Below are 16,276 nucleotides of genomic sequence, written 5' to 3'. Positions count from 1 at the left end.
GTAAACTTTCCCCAACTTCACTTTCCCCAGCACTACTATCTTATGCTGTTTCAGGGAGGGGCAGTATCTCTGGTATGGAGGGCTTGTTGTGCCCTCCTAGGGCAGCTCTCCAACCTGACCCTCACCTGACACCCTGCTCTGACTTGTGGCTCCCAGTAGCTGCTAGCATGCGGCAGCGGCCACACTCCGGGCAACAGCTTCGACAGGCCGGCTAAACCTTGTGAGGGTAGCCATTGGGTTGTAGACCCCTGGTGAACTAGGGCTTTGCTCACCCAGCATGTGAAGACTGCTTCGGCCAAACAGATGGAAGAAACCAATAAGAAGGTTCAACGGCTGAGAGGGCGACGCAGCAAAGCACTGTGGAGTGCTTAGGGCATGTTGAAGCACAAAAGACAACACGGCCATCCAATGCAGCTGAGGAAGTCTCCAGGCGTAACGATTTTTCGTGCCACTGGACCCAGACTTCCAACGCCGAGAGAGTGGGACTGTCTCTGTGCATCGACTTTTCCATTTAAATCTCCTTCATGCACAAGTGTCTTTGTGCACACTCATCTACATCACAGATGAAAGTGCACAAAGACAATCATCATCCTCGGTTACCGAGAGACTACTACTATACTGCTTATAATCTTTTGCCTTGGTCTTCTTTGCAAATAAATTCATATTGTAAATTAGCATTGTCTTTGGTTGCCAAAACTCTCAGTTTGACAAAGAAGACCAGATATTTGTTGGATAAAGAAATTTACTAGCTCTCTGACCTTCTTGATTAAACTTATCTTTATCAGTGTCTTTACTTTATTATCCTTTTTTTTTCCCAGTCAATAGCTTGTTTAAAGAGTTTGGGATGGAATTGTTGTAACTGCATACTGTATCTTTTCAGATTCATTAATTTCTTTAATTTGACATTAATTTTGATCTTTCTGTTAACTAGGTGGCAATCTGATCATCCAGAGGCAGCTGCTTCTGAAATATCCCACACACATTCATTTCCTGTTAGATAAAAGTCAGTTGAAAATTCTCTTTTTTTGCATGTGATCCTATTTGATGCTCATCGTGTCCTGTACCTTCCTTTTTGCTTTCTTTTTGAAGAAAGCATTTGTGATATAATGGCATGGGACTTTGGAATAACTTACAGGATTTCTGTTGTTATTGGTTCCCAAGTCTTGTACCTTATGAAATCACACAAATGGCTATTCTAGTGTAAAATTAGTGATGATTTTCTCATTTTAAAAGAAATGACTAGCTTTATTTTGTGTTCTAACTCTAAATAAATTCAATATAAAATGAGAACCTTCTTATTTGAGTTTCTGCCCATACCAAGTCAGCACCCTTTTCAGTCTTTAATTCTTAGCATATAGGTTAACATGACTCAGATCATGTCAAAATCCATTCAATTATACATATATACCTATAAAATTCATGCATATAATTTATGTACATATGGGTATATATAACATGTGTGTGTGTGTGTATCCCGTCTTGGATCATTGCTTTGTCATGGAAGATGGACTTGCATGGCTCAGTGAAACTAGGAGCTATGCTGTGCAGGGTTACCCAAGTTGGACAGGTCATGGTAGAGAGTTCTGCCAAAAGATGATTCACTGGAAAAGGAAATGACACACCAATCCAGTATCTTTGTAAAGAAAGCCTCATGGACAGCATTAAAATTATAGGAGATATAACAACTGAAGATGAGCCCCACAGGTAGGAAAGTGCCCAACATGTAACCGGGGACAACTACAAGTAGTTCCAGAGATAATGAAGTATATGGGTCAGGGCTGAATGGAAGCTTAGTTGCAGCTATATCTGATAAAGAAAGAAAAGTCTGATGCTGTAAAGAATAATACTGTACAGGAAGGTAGAACCTATTAACTGAGGTAAGTTAGATGTGAGTCATATAGGACATTGAAAGATTAAATATTAACATCTTGGGTATCACAACTTAAATGGAGGGGAACAGGGGAATTTAATTCAGGTCATCACTTCATATACTACCAAGGGCATGAATGCCTTAGAAGAAATGGAGTAACCCTCAGAGGCAAAAAAGGGTGAAAAAAACAATACAGGGGCATAATCTCAAAAATGACAGAAAGATATCTGTTTGAATCTAAGGCAAACTCTTCAATAGCTCAGTAAAACAAGTCTATGACATACTTCGGCCACTGAAGAAATCAAAGGTGCTCATTTCTAGGAAGGCTTACTACATCTTCTGAAAGTAACACCACATAAAGGTGTCACATTCATCATAGGGGACTGGAAAGAGACCAAAAGATAATTGGAATAACAGGCAAGTTTGGCCTTGGAGGACAAAATGAAATAGGGCAGAGACTAATAGAGTTTTTTGAGATGACTCTGGTCATAGCAAACACTTTTTCAATAATCCAAAAAGTGATTCTACACATGAACATCACAAGATGATCGTTATCAAAATCAGATTACTTATATAATTTGCAGCCAAAGATGGAGAGCTCTATACCCATGTTGGTGAATCTATGGCACATATGCTAGAGGGGACTGCTCCCTTTCCCCTCTCTATGTGTGCCTGAGAATATTTCTCACATGACCCACCCCTCTGCCCCTCAGTCCAATGAAAGTGATTCCTCCCTCCCCTGTCTGGGGTAAGGCAGAGGAGCTCACAGCGGTGTGAGGGTTGCAGTTTGCAGTTCATGATCACTGTTCTACAGTCAGTTAAAACAAGACCTGGAGCTGAAGGTGGCTCAAATCATGAGCTTCTTATATTACACAATTCAGATTTAAATTGAAGAAAGTAGGGAAAACCATCAGACTGCATAAGTATGACCTAAATAATATACCTTATGAATATGAAGTAGAAATAATAAAGAGACTGAAGGGATTTGATCTGGTAGATAGAACTCCTGAAGAACTAGGAATAGAGCTTTGAGATATTATAAAGGAGGCAGCAATAAAAAAAATTTCAAAAGAAAAAGAAGAGCAAGAAAACAAAATGATTGTCTGATGAGGCTTTACAAATAGCCAAGGAAAGAAAGAAAGTAAAAGGGAAAGGATGGAAAGATATACTCAATTGCATACAGACTTCCAGAGTATAGCAAGGAGAGATAGGGTTTTCATAAATGAGCAATGTAAAGAAATAAAAGAAAACAATAGAATGAGAAAAATAAGAGATTTCTTCAAGAAGATTAGAGATATCAAGGGAACACTTCATGCAAAAATAGGCATGATAAAAGACAAAAATGGTAGGGACTTGACAGAAGTAGGAGAAATTAAGAACAGGTGGCAAGAATACACACAAGAACTATAAAAGGAAGATCTTAATGTCACTGATAACCAAGATAATGTGGTTGATGATAATGTGACAGACAACCTGGAGAAAGAAGTCAAGTGGGCCTTAAGAAGCACTGCTAATAATAAGACTAGTGGAGGTTACAGGATCTCAGTTGAGCCATTTAAAATTCTAAAAAGGGCTACATGAAATATGCTCATAAATTTGGAAAACTCAATATTGATCACTAGATTGAAAAAAAGATCAGTTTTCATCCAAATCATTAAGAAGGGAAATGCTGAAGAATGTTCAGATTATCATTTTATTGTGCTCATTTCACATGCCGGCAAGGTTATGATTTTGCAAGTTAGGCTTCAGAAATATATGAATTGATAATTATCAGAAGAGCAGACCAGTTTCTGAAGAGGCAGAGGAACTAGAGACCAAATTAGCAACATTCACTGGATTATGGAAAAGGAGGGGAGTTCCATAAAAACATCTACTTCTGCTTCATTGACTACACTAAATCCTTTGACTGTGTAGATCACAATAAAATGCAAAAAGTCCTCAAAGAGATAGGAGTATCAGGCATCTTACTTGTATCTTGAGGAACCAGTTTACAGGTTCAAGAAATAACAGAACTAAGCACAGAACAACTGATTGGCTTAAGATTGGGAAAGAAAAATAACAAGGTCATATATTGTTCCCTTATTTATTTAACTTAAATGCAGAATACATCATGTGAAATAAAAAGCTAGAATTAAGGTTTCTTTGAGAAAAATCAACAATCTCAGATATGCAGAAGATACTACTCTCTGATGGAAGAAAGTGAAAAAGAATTAAGAAGCCTCTTGATGAAGATGGAAGAGGAGAGTGTAAAAGTTGACATGAAGTTTAACATTAAAAAAAAATATATATATATATCATGGCAACTGGACTCATCACTTCTTGGCAAACAGGGAGAAGAATTAGAATCAGCTTAGATTTTATATTCTTGGTGTAGCCTGTGTCCCAGAATCCCACAGTTACCTAGGTTCTGGCTCTGTGTCTGGCATGGTAGATGTGGGGGGAGCAGGTTGGCTTGTGCTTTTCCTTCTTGCTTCTGGTTCCCCCTTATATCATGGAAATCCATTCTCTCTGACTACCTTTCATGTTGGGTTCAGTGGGAGAGCCCCCTTGCTCATCCTGATTTGACTCCTGTCCTTTTGAAGTGCCTTTTAAAGATGGATTTGGAAGGATATTCAGAGCAGTTTCAGAATTTTGCTGCTACCATCTTGGCTTTGCCCCAGATTTTATATTCTTGGGTTCACAGATCACTGTAGATGGTGACAGTAGTCATGAAATTAAAAGATGCTTGCTCTTTGGAAGTAAAGCTACGGCAAATCTGGACAGCACACTAAAAAGCAGAGATATCACTTTGCCAAAAAGGTCTGCAGAGTCAAAACTATGGTTTTCCCAGTAGGGATATATGATTGTGAGAGTTGGACTCTAAGGAAAACGGAGTACTACAAAATCTATGCTTTCAAATTGTAGGGCTGAAGAAAATTTTTGAGAGTTCCTTGGATAGCAAGAAGATCACATCACTCATTATTTCAAGAAATTAATTCAGACTGCTCATTGGAAGGATAAATATTGAAGCTGGAGCTTAAATACTTTGGCTACATAATGAGAAAACAGGACTTGGAAAAGACTGCTGTTGGTAAAGATTGAAGGCAAAAGAAGAAGGGGAGAGAAATGAGCATGAGCTTGGACAGACTTTGGAAGGTAGTGGAGAATAGGTCATGGTATGCTATGGTCAATGGAGTCACAAATAGTTCTCCATAAATAAACAACAAATTATATATAAACATAAACACATATTCAAATGATATATAATATACAATAATATAATGATACCCATAATATATAATAATACAATATACAAATTTGAATTAAAAATATATCTAATTTGGGCATCCAGGTGGCAGAGTATATAGAGTACCAGGTCTGGAGTCAGGAAGTCTCATATTCTTGAGTTCAAATCTAGCCTCAGACACTTACTAGTTATGTGACCCTGGGCAAGTCTCTTAACTTTGCCTCAGTTTCCTCATCTATAAAATGAGCAGGAGAAGGAAATGGCAAACCACTCTAGTATCTTTGCTAAGAAAATCCCAAATAGGATCACAAAGAATTGGACATGACTGAAATGACTGAACAACAAAACAAATATACATGTGAATGTATAAATACATCCAAGTATATATAAATACATATGCATATATATCAGAGGAATAGAGCAGGGACCAGACCTATGATTTCATTGGCATAGAAAATTTTCAGGTTCTCAGGTCAGGAAATATCTTCTGCTAATATAGCTAGAATCTTCTACAGTGTCAGAGAGTTGCCTAGAATATTTAGAGATTGAATGACTTACCCAGGTTCATACAACCATCATATGTGGAAGGAGGCACTTGCAGTCTGGCTTCAAGGCTAGCTTGCCTTGAATCCTCTATGCCATATTACGTCTCACAAATTAAGAATAATGGGGGTTTGCTATACGCATAGACCCCATCAATTTACTTAGATGGCATTTCTCCATGTGGAAAATGGTGGGAAAATTGTAATGACAGATAAAAGAAATATCTTCTCATTTGATGAGAAAACAAACCCTTCCCTTCCCTCTTGGAATCTATACTGTGTATTGGTTCCAAAGGCAGAAGGGCTATGCAAGGAAGACTCTCCCTCTCATATTTACCCATCTATATCTTGTTTAGATATGATTGTTTGCACGTCATTTCCTCCATTATACTGTGACCTCTTTGAGAGAAGGTATTGTTGTTATTATTCGTTTTTCTTTTCTTTGTCCTCAGCACTTAGCACCATGCCTGGCACAGAGTAGGTGCTTTAACAAAAATATAACACTAACAATAACTTTTCCTGGGTCACACAGCTAGGAAGTGATTGAAGCCAAATTTGAATCCAGGATGTCCAATCTCTAGGTCTGGCCCTCAATGTCCATCTAGCTGCCCCCTTGACAAGATGTCTTAATGACTAATGTCTATATCTAATTTGATTCTCACAACAACCCTGAAAAGTAAGCGATGTTATTTCCCCCATTTTATAGTTGATGAAACTGAGGTATACAGGTTAAGTTATTCGTTTAATGTCTGAGCTCAAATTTGAACTCAGGTCTTTTTGAGAACACTTCAGGTCCAGGGCTCTATCCACTGTGCCTCCAGCTATCTCAGGAAAATAGAGGTGGACATTTGGTAACCAGTTGTGGTTGCAAAGGCCTGAGTCATTTTTGGCCATCTCTTTGCCTCACTGTCTTACCTGGGCTCTGGTAGTATGAAGGCATCCAGTGAGAGATTTTCACTCTAAGGGAAAGAGCTATGGGGTTTTCTTCCCATCTAACCCAGAGAATTGGGTCTAGGTCTTTTTGTTTCATCTATTCTTTTCTGTTCTAGGTACTGGGAGAGCCAGGCATAAAGGATCCAGGTTAGACTGCCCTGAGGAAGAAGGAATGATATTCAGGACCCCGTATCAGTGGATGGACTCACCTATCAGTCATGTTACATCAGGAGACTGATGGAGGCAGGGAGACCACCTAGGAGGGGATATCTGGGATGATGGACTCTATTACTACTATTAACTTACAGTCACCAGGTCTGCATGTTACTCCCTTATTCAAAAAACCCCAATGGCTCCCATTCACCTCCAGGATCAAATAAATATCCATTTGGCTATTAAGGTACTTCTTAAACTAAGCTCTCTATTCTCAATTTACTGCTAACGCCTCCTTCAGATTCCTTTAGTTTCAAAGGGTGGTTTGTGCTCCTACTTAACCTTCCAGTCTTCTTGTATCCTACGCTTCTCCACATACTCTGCAATCCCAGGACAGTGGCCTTGCTATTTCTCCCACAAGACCTTCCCTCACCAGCTCTGGGCATTTTTTTCTGGCTGTCTCCATGCCCAGAACTTTTCCTTCCTCATCTTCATCTCGTGGATTCCCTGGCTTCCTTCAAGTCCCACCATCTGCGAGAAGCCCTTCCTGGTCTTTTTTAATCTTAGTTCTCTCCCTCTCAGGTTTATCCATCTATATCTTGTTTAGATGCAATTATTTGCATGTCATTTCCTCCATTATACTGTGACCTCCTAGCGAGAAGTTATTGTTGTTATTATTCGTTTCACTTTTATTTCTATCTTCAGACCTAGGAACCATGCCTGGCACAGAGTAGGTGCTTTAACAATGCCACTTAACTACCTTGTTGAACTGACAACTCTAGAGGCGAAAACAAGTTTCTTCAGCTCTCATCTCTCCCATCTGTAAATGGCATTAACAGCAACAAGAGTACCCCCAACCCTGGAGCAATTGGGAGGAGCAAATGAGATCACCTGGTGGAAAGTTCCCCTTAACCCCAAAGCCCACATCAATTTGAACCATCATTGTGTTGAAAATGCAGCTATCTTTGGGTTGGTTAACACATTAAGGTCTATCAGTCACTCCTTGTCTCCAGTTTGTCATATTTGTCCTGTGAGAGGTTCTCATTCTTTCTCTACCAAGGAAAAGCCAACATGTTTCGGTTATAGGGAAGAATGTGTGTTGTGATCTGCCACTCCACCCAGGAATAGCAACGAGGATGTTGTGGAAGGAGATGGTTTCATTAAGGGAATCAGGGCGACAGGATGGTTAGTGCCTGATTTATTGCCCATGAACCCTTTATTCATACAGAAAATTGCAATAGAACTCGTAGCATGTCCCTAATGGTTCATAAAACTTGAGGACTCCACTAAGAATAGCCATGATTGTTTGATTGCACATCATTAATTAGGCTGAAATCCATTGTCTCAATCAAACGCTGGTCTAATGACACTAAATCAAGTCTGAACTCTTTTGGCTGGCATTCAAGGACCTTCACAATGAGGCTACAATCAATCTTTCCAATCTCTTTGTCACTATTCCTTCTATATGTGCCTATCAAGCCTCTCTGGTCCTTGACTTCTTTATCTATAAAATACAGGGATTGGCCTAAATGATTTCCAAGCCCTCATCACTTCGAAATATATGATTGCATGAGTCTATGACCATTCCCACCCCCCAACATTTCCTTCATTTTCCCTCTTCTGGACCTTTGTCTGCAATGTTTGTCCTTTACCCCATTTCTAACTATGACAGTTGAACCAGTCTTTCAAATCTCAACTCAAATGTTACCTCTTCATCCTCTCAGTTGGAATTGTTTTCTTACTTCATCTGATTTTATTGTTTTTATTGCAATTATCTATCATCATCATGTGTACATTTATTATCTTCCTTACTAGACTGTAAGCTTCTTGAGGATAGGAATGACGCTAATTATTTATATCTCTCTCCTAGTTCCCCATCCACCATACCATACTGGATCTTATTGAGTAAATACTGTCACGCTTGTCTAGATGAGCCACTTTGGTACTTTTTCAACAAATAGAGATGAATCTGTACCAGGTCAGATCAAATCACCAAGAAGCATTCACATTCATTATACACCAGGCACTGTGCCAAGTGCTGCGAATATAAAAGAAATGCAGAAAATATTCCCTGCTCTCAAGGACCTCACTGTGGAAATTCAGGACAAATAGAAGCTACTGTGCACTGAATTCCTTTGGGTGGACTTCTCCATCTCATCAATGGCCTGTTGAAGGGGCAAGAGGTGGAAAGTTCACGCATGCAGCCAGCCTTGCCATCTCTGGTTAAGGCCAACGTGAATTGTGCTAGGTGGGGTCCGGTGCTCACTCGGGAGTCCAGATCCTGCTCCATCTCACCTGAGGATCTTCCCTAAGCTCTGTTTCCCTTCTTCACAATTATTCTTTGGGCAATTAAAGAAAATCATCACATCTAAGTGAGCGTCTGGAGAAAGGTGTGTACATGCTGCGCAGGGGACAAAAATAAACCCTTCTCCACAAGCTTTGCTTGTGTGTGACCTTTTTCCCCCCTCACTGAAACCACACTTCATAATAACAAGAACTGTAAACAGGAAACTGAATGCTGGTGTGTCAGTGTCTTTGGCTACAGAGAGCAGGGCCCCCGAAAAAGGGACTCAGGCCCCTGACCCTCTCACTAACTATTACTGCTTGAAGAAATCTCATGGACCAGCGAATCCAACCCCTTCATTTTCAGAAGAGGAAACCGAGTTACAGTGGGGAAACGCGTGTCCATGGTCACTCATCCGACTAATAGTAGAGCTAGGACAGATCACTGTCCTGTTTTGATGGCATCTCAGACCAGCAGCGTGATATAGTGGACAGAAGGCTGAGCCTGGAGGCAGAGAGACAGCTGTGTGACCCTCAGCAAGAGCCTTAGCTTCTCTGAACCTCAGTTTCTTCAGGTGTAAAATGAAGTTAATTAGATCCATAGGTAAAATTGAACTCACAAGGTGGCTCTGAGGTTCAAATGAGATAATCTATGCAAAAAGGATTTAAAAAATACCATCTGCAGTTTCATCCAAGTAGAGAAGTCTGGGTGAGGAACTGCTTCTGTCATGGTTCTTAGGCAAATGGCAATCTTAGAACTGTTTGGGAACCATGAGAAAGAAAATGCCTTTTCTGGGGTCACGTAGTCTGTAGATGTTAAAGGCAGGACTTGAATCTAGGTTTTCCTAACTGGGATCAGCTTTCCATCTACAAGGACACGCTGCCTCTTAATAAGGCACTTTGCAAACTTCAAAGCAATACATAAATGTCAGCTATCATTATTATTATTCTTTAAACCCTTACCTTCTGTTTTAGAATCAATAAGATGTATTGATTCCAAGGCAGAAGAGCTGTGGAGGTCAAGTGACTTATCCAGGATCATACAACTGAGAAATGTCTCCAGTCAGATTTGAACCCAGCACCTTCCATCTCTAGGCCTGGCTTTCAGTCTACTAAACCACCTAGATGCCTCCATCAGCTCTTATTATTGCAGGAATACTCGGACAGTGTTCATTCATTCCTTAATTCATTTTCCATTAAAAAAGAAAAACAGCACCCCATTTAGGGTCTGCTATTTTTGAGATACTGTGTCAGGTATAGTCCCTACCACTGAGGGGAGATAAATACTAGGGGCATAAATAATTACAATGCAAGAATCCACATATTGTGTCATGGGACATCATTTACAATATGATTTCAAGGAAAAAAGAAATCACTTGTGATTGGGGTGACCAAGGAAGGCTTCTTGGAGGATGTGGCAATTGATTTGAACCTTGAAAAATGGCCAAGAGGTGGGTATGGGGGGATCAGTTAGCTCACTCTAGGCAGAGGGGATGGTATGGACAAAGTATAAGGAAAGGGGGTGAGATGTGCTGGGAGGATAACATATGAATTCATTTTGACTGGAGCATTTGGTATGGATAAGGGAGTGATGGGAGATGGAGATAAAAATGGGTTAGAACTCCAGAGTGGAAGACCTGGAATGCTAGATGAAGGAGTTTTACTTTATTCTGAAGGTAACAGGGAGATATTGAAAATTGTTGAGCAAGGAGAGAGGGATATTTGCTTTTGGGAGATTAATGGAGTAACAGTATGTAGGATGAATTAGAAGGGAAGAAAATGGAATCAGGGAGACCTACAAGGAGGTTATTGAAATTGTCCTGGTGAGAAAGTAATGAAGACTTACATTCAGGTAGTGGAAATGGAAAAAGGGAGACACTTTCAAGTGACACGAGAAAGAAAGACTCAGTTATCAATAAGGCCTGGGGACAGGTTGTACCTGACAGATGACCCTGATGTTTTTTCCATTGGTAGCTGGAAAATTAGTGGTGCCACTAACAGAGATGGCTATGTCATGAGAGAATGTTTGGGGGAGGAAGATGGCGAGTTTTTCTGATTACATTTCAAGCATCAGGGAGGCACCAAGCAGCAATATCAGTTGAGTTGTGATTTAAAATAGTTTGAAATGTGGTACAAGAAATGAGAAGAAAGGCCAGGACTTGAAATAAAAACTGGGGAGTAATCTGCAGAGTGCTAATAATGGAAGTGGTAGATATACGCAAGTTCATCAAGGAAGAGAGCAAAAAGAAAGAAGAAAAAACTGAATATGGGACCACTGAGAACATAAAGGAGTCAGGGATAAGGGGCCATGATAGGAGGGAAAATATACAGAGGGACAGCTTTTGGCAGTAGGGGCTATGGAATTCCCAGTTTTATTTTGAGTCTACATGTGTGGGGCATCTTCATGCAGTTCTATGTGGAAGGCATAGTGATTCTGATTCCTCTGATTCCTATTAATTGTGTGACCCGAGGCAAGTTTTTGTCCTCTTTGAGTCTCATTATCCACAATCTATGTTCATAATGTCAGTTCTTTCTAGCAAGTGGCTAAGACAAATGGGACTGGAAAGAATCAGATACTCCATGGCTTCTGCTCATTCCTCTCTGGTGGGAGAAGACTAGGGCCCTCCTCCCGTTCCTTTATGGTCCATCCCAAGAGGACCGAGGGGTCCAAGATTTCATCCCAGGGAATCTGAGCTCCTTTGAGTTATGTCTCCATCTGGGTCAAGTTGGTAATTAAGTACCTTCAGCCTCCTTCCCAATAATAGTCCAGGCTATAGCTAGCTTACCTTAAATACTTTCCCGAAGGCTCCTTCCCCCAGCTCTCCCACAAGTTCCCACACATCATAAGGGTTCACATCTCGTTTCACGTTGGCATAATGCTTTGCCTTCTTTTTCTCAGTACCAAACCTGAGCAGCCTCAGGAGGAAGGCCATGATGGGTGCCTTGTTCCTTGGACCTGCCACTGGGATGCTGTCTTCTTCCTAGGCAGACTGTAATATGGCTGGATGTCCCACAGAAGTACAGGAGAAAGGGTGAGTCCTAGCCCAGAGGAAGTTACAGATCTCAGAACAAATAATAGTCTGCTCACTGAGGCCAAGCTGGCTCCTTGCTATCCAGCACGTTGACTTGATCTCAACCTGGGAAACTCCAGAATGGGAATATTCTAGAAGAGGAGAGTCCTAGAGGTGATTCATCCTTTCCTCAGGTTCTAGCCCATTTCTGAAGATAGAAGCCAAAGTCTCAGTGAAGCATTAGATGATCCCATGGTTGATTTAGCCCATCTTCTCATTCTGGACTTGAGGACTCCAGGTCCTGCTTGTACCAGTCTTGGATCCCTTACTGTCCATCACTTGAATTCTTCCCTTCCTGGTCTGTCATTCCCAGGGTACACACAACCTGGGCAGGAGGGAAGTTGACCAGAGTAGAAATTTCTAGAGCAGGTTCCAATTATTCATGTTTCTTCTGCCAGCAAATTACTGAGATCTGTTAAGACAGGAAATAAGCTGCAGATAAAAGAGTAGACAGAAGGAGCACGTGAGTGCAAGAAAGGGAGGTACATACGTACATTCACAGATGGCTGACAGCAGATGTTTTAGGAAGAAACTTGGGGTGAATTCATCCTTTCTAGGCTCAGAAGAGTTTCAGTGGTGGAGTCCCAGCTAGCTCTGCCCTGACTCTGAATAGCTTTAACTGTTGCTACAGAACAAAATCCAAATGTTCCAGCCTACTATTCAAGGTTCTCCACCTTCCGGACTCAACCTACCTTTCCAAACTTATTTCTTACATTTCTCAAGCTTACACATAATTTCTGCTCTAGACAAGGCAGTCTTCTTACTAGTTTGCCCTCAAATGAACCATCTTCATTTCCACTTTAATCACTGTTCCCCTCCTAATAGCTGTGCCCATAACTGTTGAATTGGTCCGTTTTGAATGACATTTTGTAGTTTACAAAGTGCTTTTTCTCCCATTCATGCTGAGAAATATTGTAGGCATCATTCCAATTTTACAGAGAAGGAAACTGAGACCCAGAGGGAAGGAGCAATGTTTTTTTGGATGAAGTCTTCTTTGATGCTTTGAGGAGTGACACTATATTAATTGTGTTTCTGCTTGTATTTGTATGCCCATCACTTAGCATAGTTCCTGGCATGTGGCGAGTAAGCATAAATACTTTTTCTCTAACTAACTGATCTCACATTTCTAACTGCTGAAATCCCTGGCTTTATCATCCTTGAGGGAAGAGCAGGGAGGTTCATGTTTGTATATCTCAAAAACTATAGACTTCTTTTTACTCTTTTAGAAAAGATACAAACAGGGACAGCTAGGCAGTACAGTGGATAGAGTACCAAGTCTGGACTCAGGAGGACCTGGGTTCAAATGTGGCCTTAGACATTTCCTGGCTGTGTGACCCTAGGCAAGTCTCTTGACCCCAATTTCCTTGCTCACACTACTTTTATGACTTGGAACTGATACTTAGGATTGGTTCTAAGATAGAAGGTAAGTTAAAAAAAAAGAAAAGAAGAGATAGAAACCTTTGCCTGGAGACTAGCAAAAAAAATCTTCCTTCAGGTTCTTCTCTCTTGTTTCCTAAAGATTCTTAGAAGTTTCTCATCTCCCTACTCAGAGATTCTCAAATTCAGATATTCTAAGCTCTAAGGTCTTTTTAGGAAGACCTGAACTTAAATCTGGCCTCGGATACTAGCTGTGTGGCCTTGAGCAAATCAACCTCTGCCTCAGTTTCCTCAACTGTAAAATGGGGATGATAATATGATAGCACCTACCTTCCAAGCTTGTTGTGAGGCTCAAATGAGATAATATTTGTAAAGCACTTAGTTCAGTGCCTGGCATAGAGTAGGCACTACATAAATGCCAGCTAAAATAACAATGATAATTCTTATTATTATTAAAACAAGAAGAGTCTCTCTAGCCATCTAATGCCCCGGGGTTAGTCTTTTATTGGACTCCTGGTTTTCTGATCCAGGTACTTGGGTCCTTCTGTTAGAGACCTAACTTTAGTTTATAAAAAGCATTCCACAGATCTCCCATTGTTAATCTTTGAAAACTGGACTATATCCCAGGCAATGGCCATTTGCTCTGGGGCTCAATGTTCCTCTGTTGTTTTTCCTCTCAGGTAGATGAATGAATAGGAAAAGGCACACGATCAAATTAAACAGAGAAAGCAAGGTCATTGTGTCTTCTCCTAGTAGAACCACATTCCTAGATTATTCAGACACTTTCTATGGCCAGCAGAGACCTGGAAGGGGTTTAGAGGCACACCCTTTCACAGGAATAAAGAGATGATCTAGATGGTGCAAGGTAGCACAGTGGATAGAGCACCAGACCTGGAGTCAGGAAGACTCAACCTATTGAGTTCAAATCTGACTTCAGACACTTACTAGCTGTGTGATCCTGGGCAAGCCACTTCATCCTGTTTGCCTCACTTTCCTCCTCTGTAAAATGAACTGGAGAAAGAAATGGCAAACTACTCCAGTATCTTTGCCAAGAAAAGCCCAAATGGAATCATGAAGTCAGACAAGGCTGAAATGACCAAGCAACAACCATAAAATGCCATGCTCAGTTTTGATCAGACCCCATTTGGAGTTTTGTGTTCACCACATTTAAGGGACATTTCTAAGTTGGAGTGTGGCCAGAGAAGGCAACCAGAAGGATGGAAGATCTTTTGTTTGTGCCATATGAAGGTCAGATAAAGGAAATGGAGGTGTTTAGCTTATAGAAGAGAAGCCTGGAGTGGGAGTGGGAGGCAAACATGCTAGCTGTTTTTAGACAGATGAAGAATTGTTGCATGGATTCAATTAATCAACAAAACTCTATTAAGTGTTTGTTTTATATCAGGCCCTCTGCTAAACTCTGGAGAACCCAAACTGAAAATAAAACAAACCCTGCCCTTAAGAGGTTTACCTTACCTCACCAGGAAAACACTGCCTGACTCATCTTAGTTGTTCAGGAAAAATTAATGAGATAATCATTGTGAATTTGCCATAAAAAAGGAAGGTGACTATTATGGGCATCCGTGGGGCCCCTAGTATGGAAGAGGCTGTCCCCTGCCATTGCCAACTCTGTGTAAGGAGACCAGAGAACAGGAAGGGGCTTTAGAGATCATCTCATCTCATGTATTCATTTTACAGGGGAAGAAACAGGCCCAGAAAGTGATTTCCCCCACAAAGTAATGGGAACTGAGATGAGAAACCAGGACTTCTAACTCCAAGACCAGCACCCTCCATTACACTCACCAGCATTTTAGCTGAGGAAAACATTTCCCAAGTCTGGGAATTTCCATGCCTTTGGGATTGAGCTTCTCCTAAAGCACCCCTGCCATTCTTTTCTCTATGATCTCTATGTTCAGAGTAGCAGAGGAACTCTTTGGTGACTGGCACTCTCCAGATGATGAGCTCACTTCTGCCTTTGGAGAGCTAAAATCTGCAGCTGATAAAAAATAATGAGAATGGGAGTTACCAGATATTTGGTGGTTGCTCTTTGCTGTTGGCATTTGAGTCTAATTCTTTCCTAGGGGCCTCTATCCACAACCCTGTCCTCATTACTCTTTTTATTGCCATTCTTGCCTATCCTGCCTTTCCTTGGGACCTTCACAGTGCTACAAATATCCCTGGTTGTACTTAAGACATTCTCCTTCATATACAGGTCCTACCTCTAACATTGAGTCCATACATTCTCTCTAAGCCTGTGAGATCTGGGTCAAGCTACTTTTCCTTTCTTAGTCTCAGTTTTCTCTTCTATAAAATGGGAGAGAAGGTAAAAATGATTTCTAAGGTCTCTTGAATTTAAATCTTGTGGCTTACAATCCTTATACCAGAATGCTCCTTGGAGTTAGCTCCTGTCCTTTCTCCTTTTATGAGGCAATGAGGCAACCCAGTAGATAGACCCGCCAGACCTGGAGTCAGGAACCTGGGTTCAAATTGGGATACAGACACTTACTAGCTGTGTGACTCTATACAAGTCCTTTAATTTCTGTCTGCCTCAGTTTTCTTATCTGTAAAATGGTGATAATAATAGCACCTACATCCCAGGGTTATCAGGAGAGTTAGGTGAGATAATAATAGCAAAGTAACATATATTAGTTATTATCATTATTATTCCATGGTACCAATGAGGAAGGCAACTTATACTACCTGGGAATAAGGGCAAGAATCAGAGTCAGAAGCAGGAGTGAAGACAAGGTGGAGATTCAGGACAGAGAAGATAACCAGCATTAAGTCTTTTGGGACACATATAAATATTCAGTCTAGCCCTCTT

The 16,276-nt window shown here is 40.7% G+C and overlaps 1 protein-coding gene across 1 annotated transcript in view; it reads right to left on the bottom strand.

The window, feature by feature from the left end:
• Window positions 1-12,468, bottom strand: part of LOC100033185 (STE20-like serine/threonine-protein kinase) — a 64,549-nt gene extending 52,081 nt beyond the window's left edge. Inside the window, exon 1 of the mRNA XM_056817762.1 lies at window positions 11,794-12,468. Coding sequence (XP_056673740.1) covers window positions 11,794-11,940 — 147 coding nt within the window. The 5' untranslated portion in view covers window positions 11,941-12,468. The remainder of the gene's footprint in view (window positions 1-11,793) is intronic.
• Window positions 12,469-16,276: the final 3,808 nt, after the last annotated feature.

This window comes from Monodelphis domestica, chromosome 1 (genome assembly GCF_027887165.1).
Source record: "Monodelphis domestica isolate mMonDom1 chromosome 1, mMonDom1.pri, whole genome shotgun sequence".
NCBI lineage: Eukaryota > Metazoa > Chordata > Mammalia > Didelphimorphia > Didelphidae > Monodelphis > Monodelphis domestica.
Note: the sequence above shows the minus strand (reverse complement) of the source record. Positions and strands in the feature narration are given on the sequence as shown.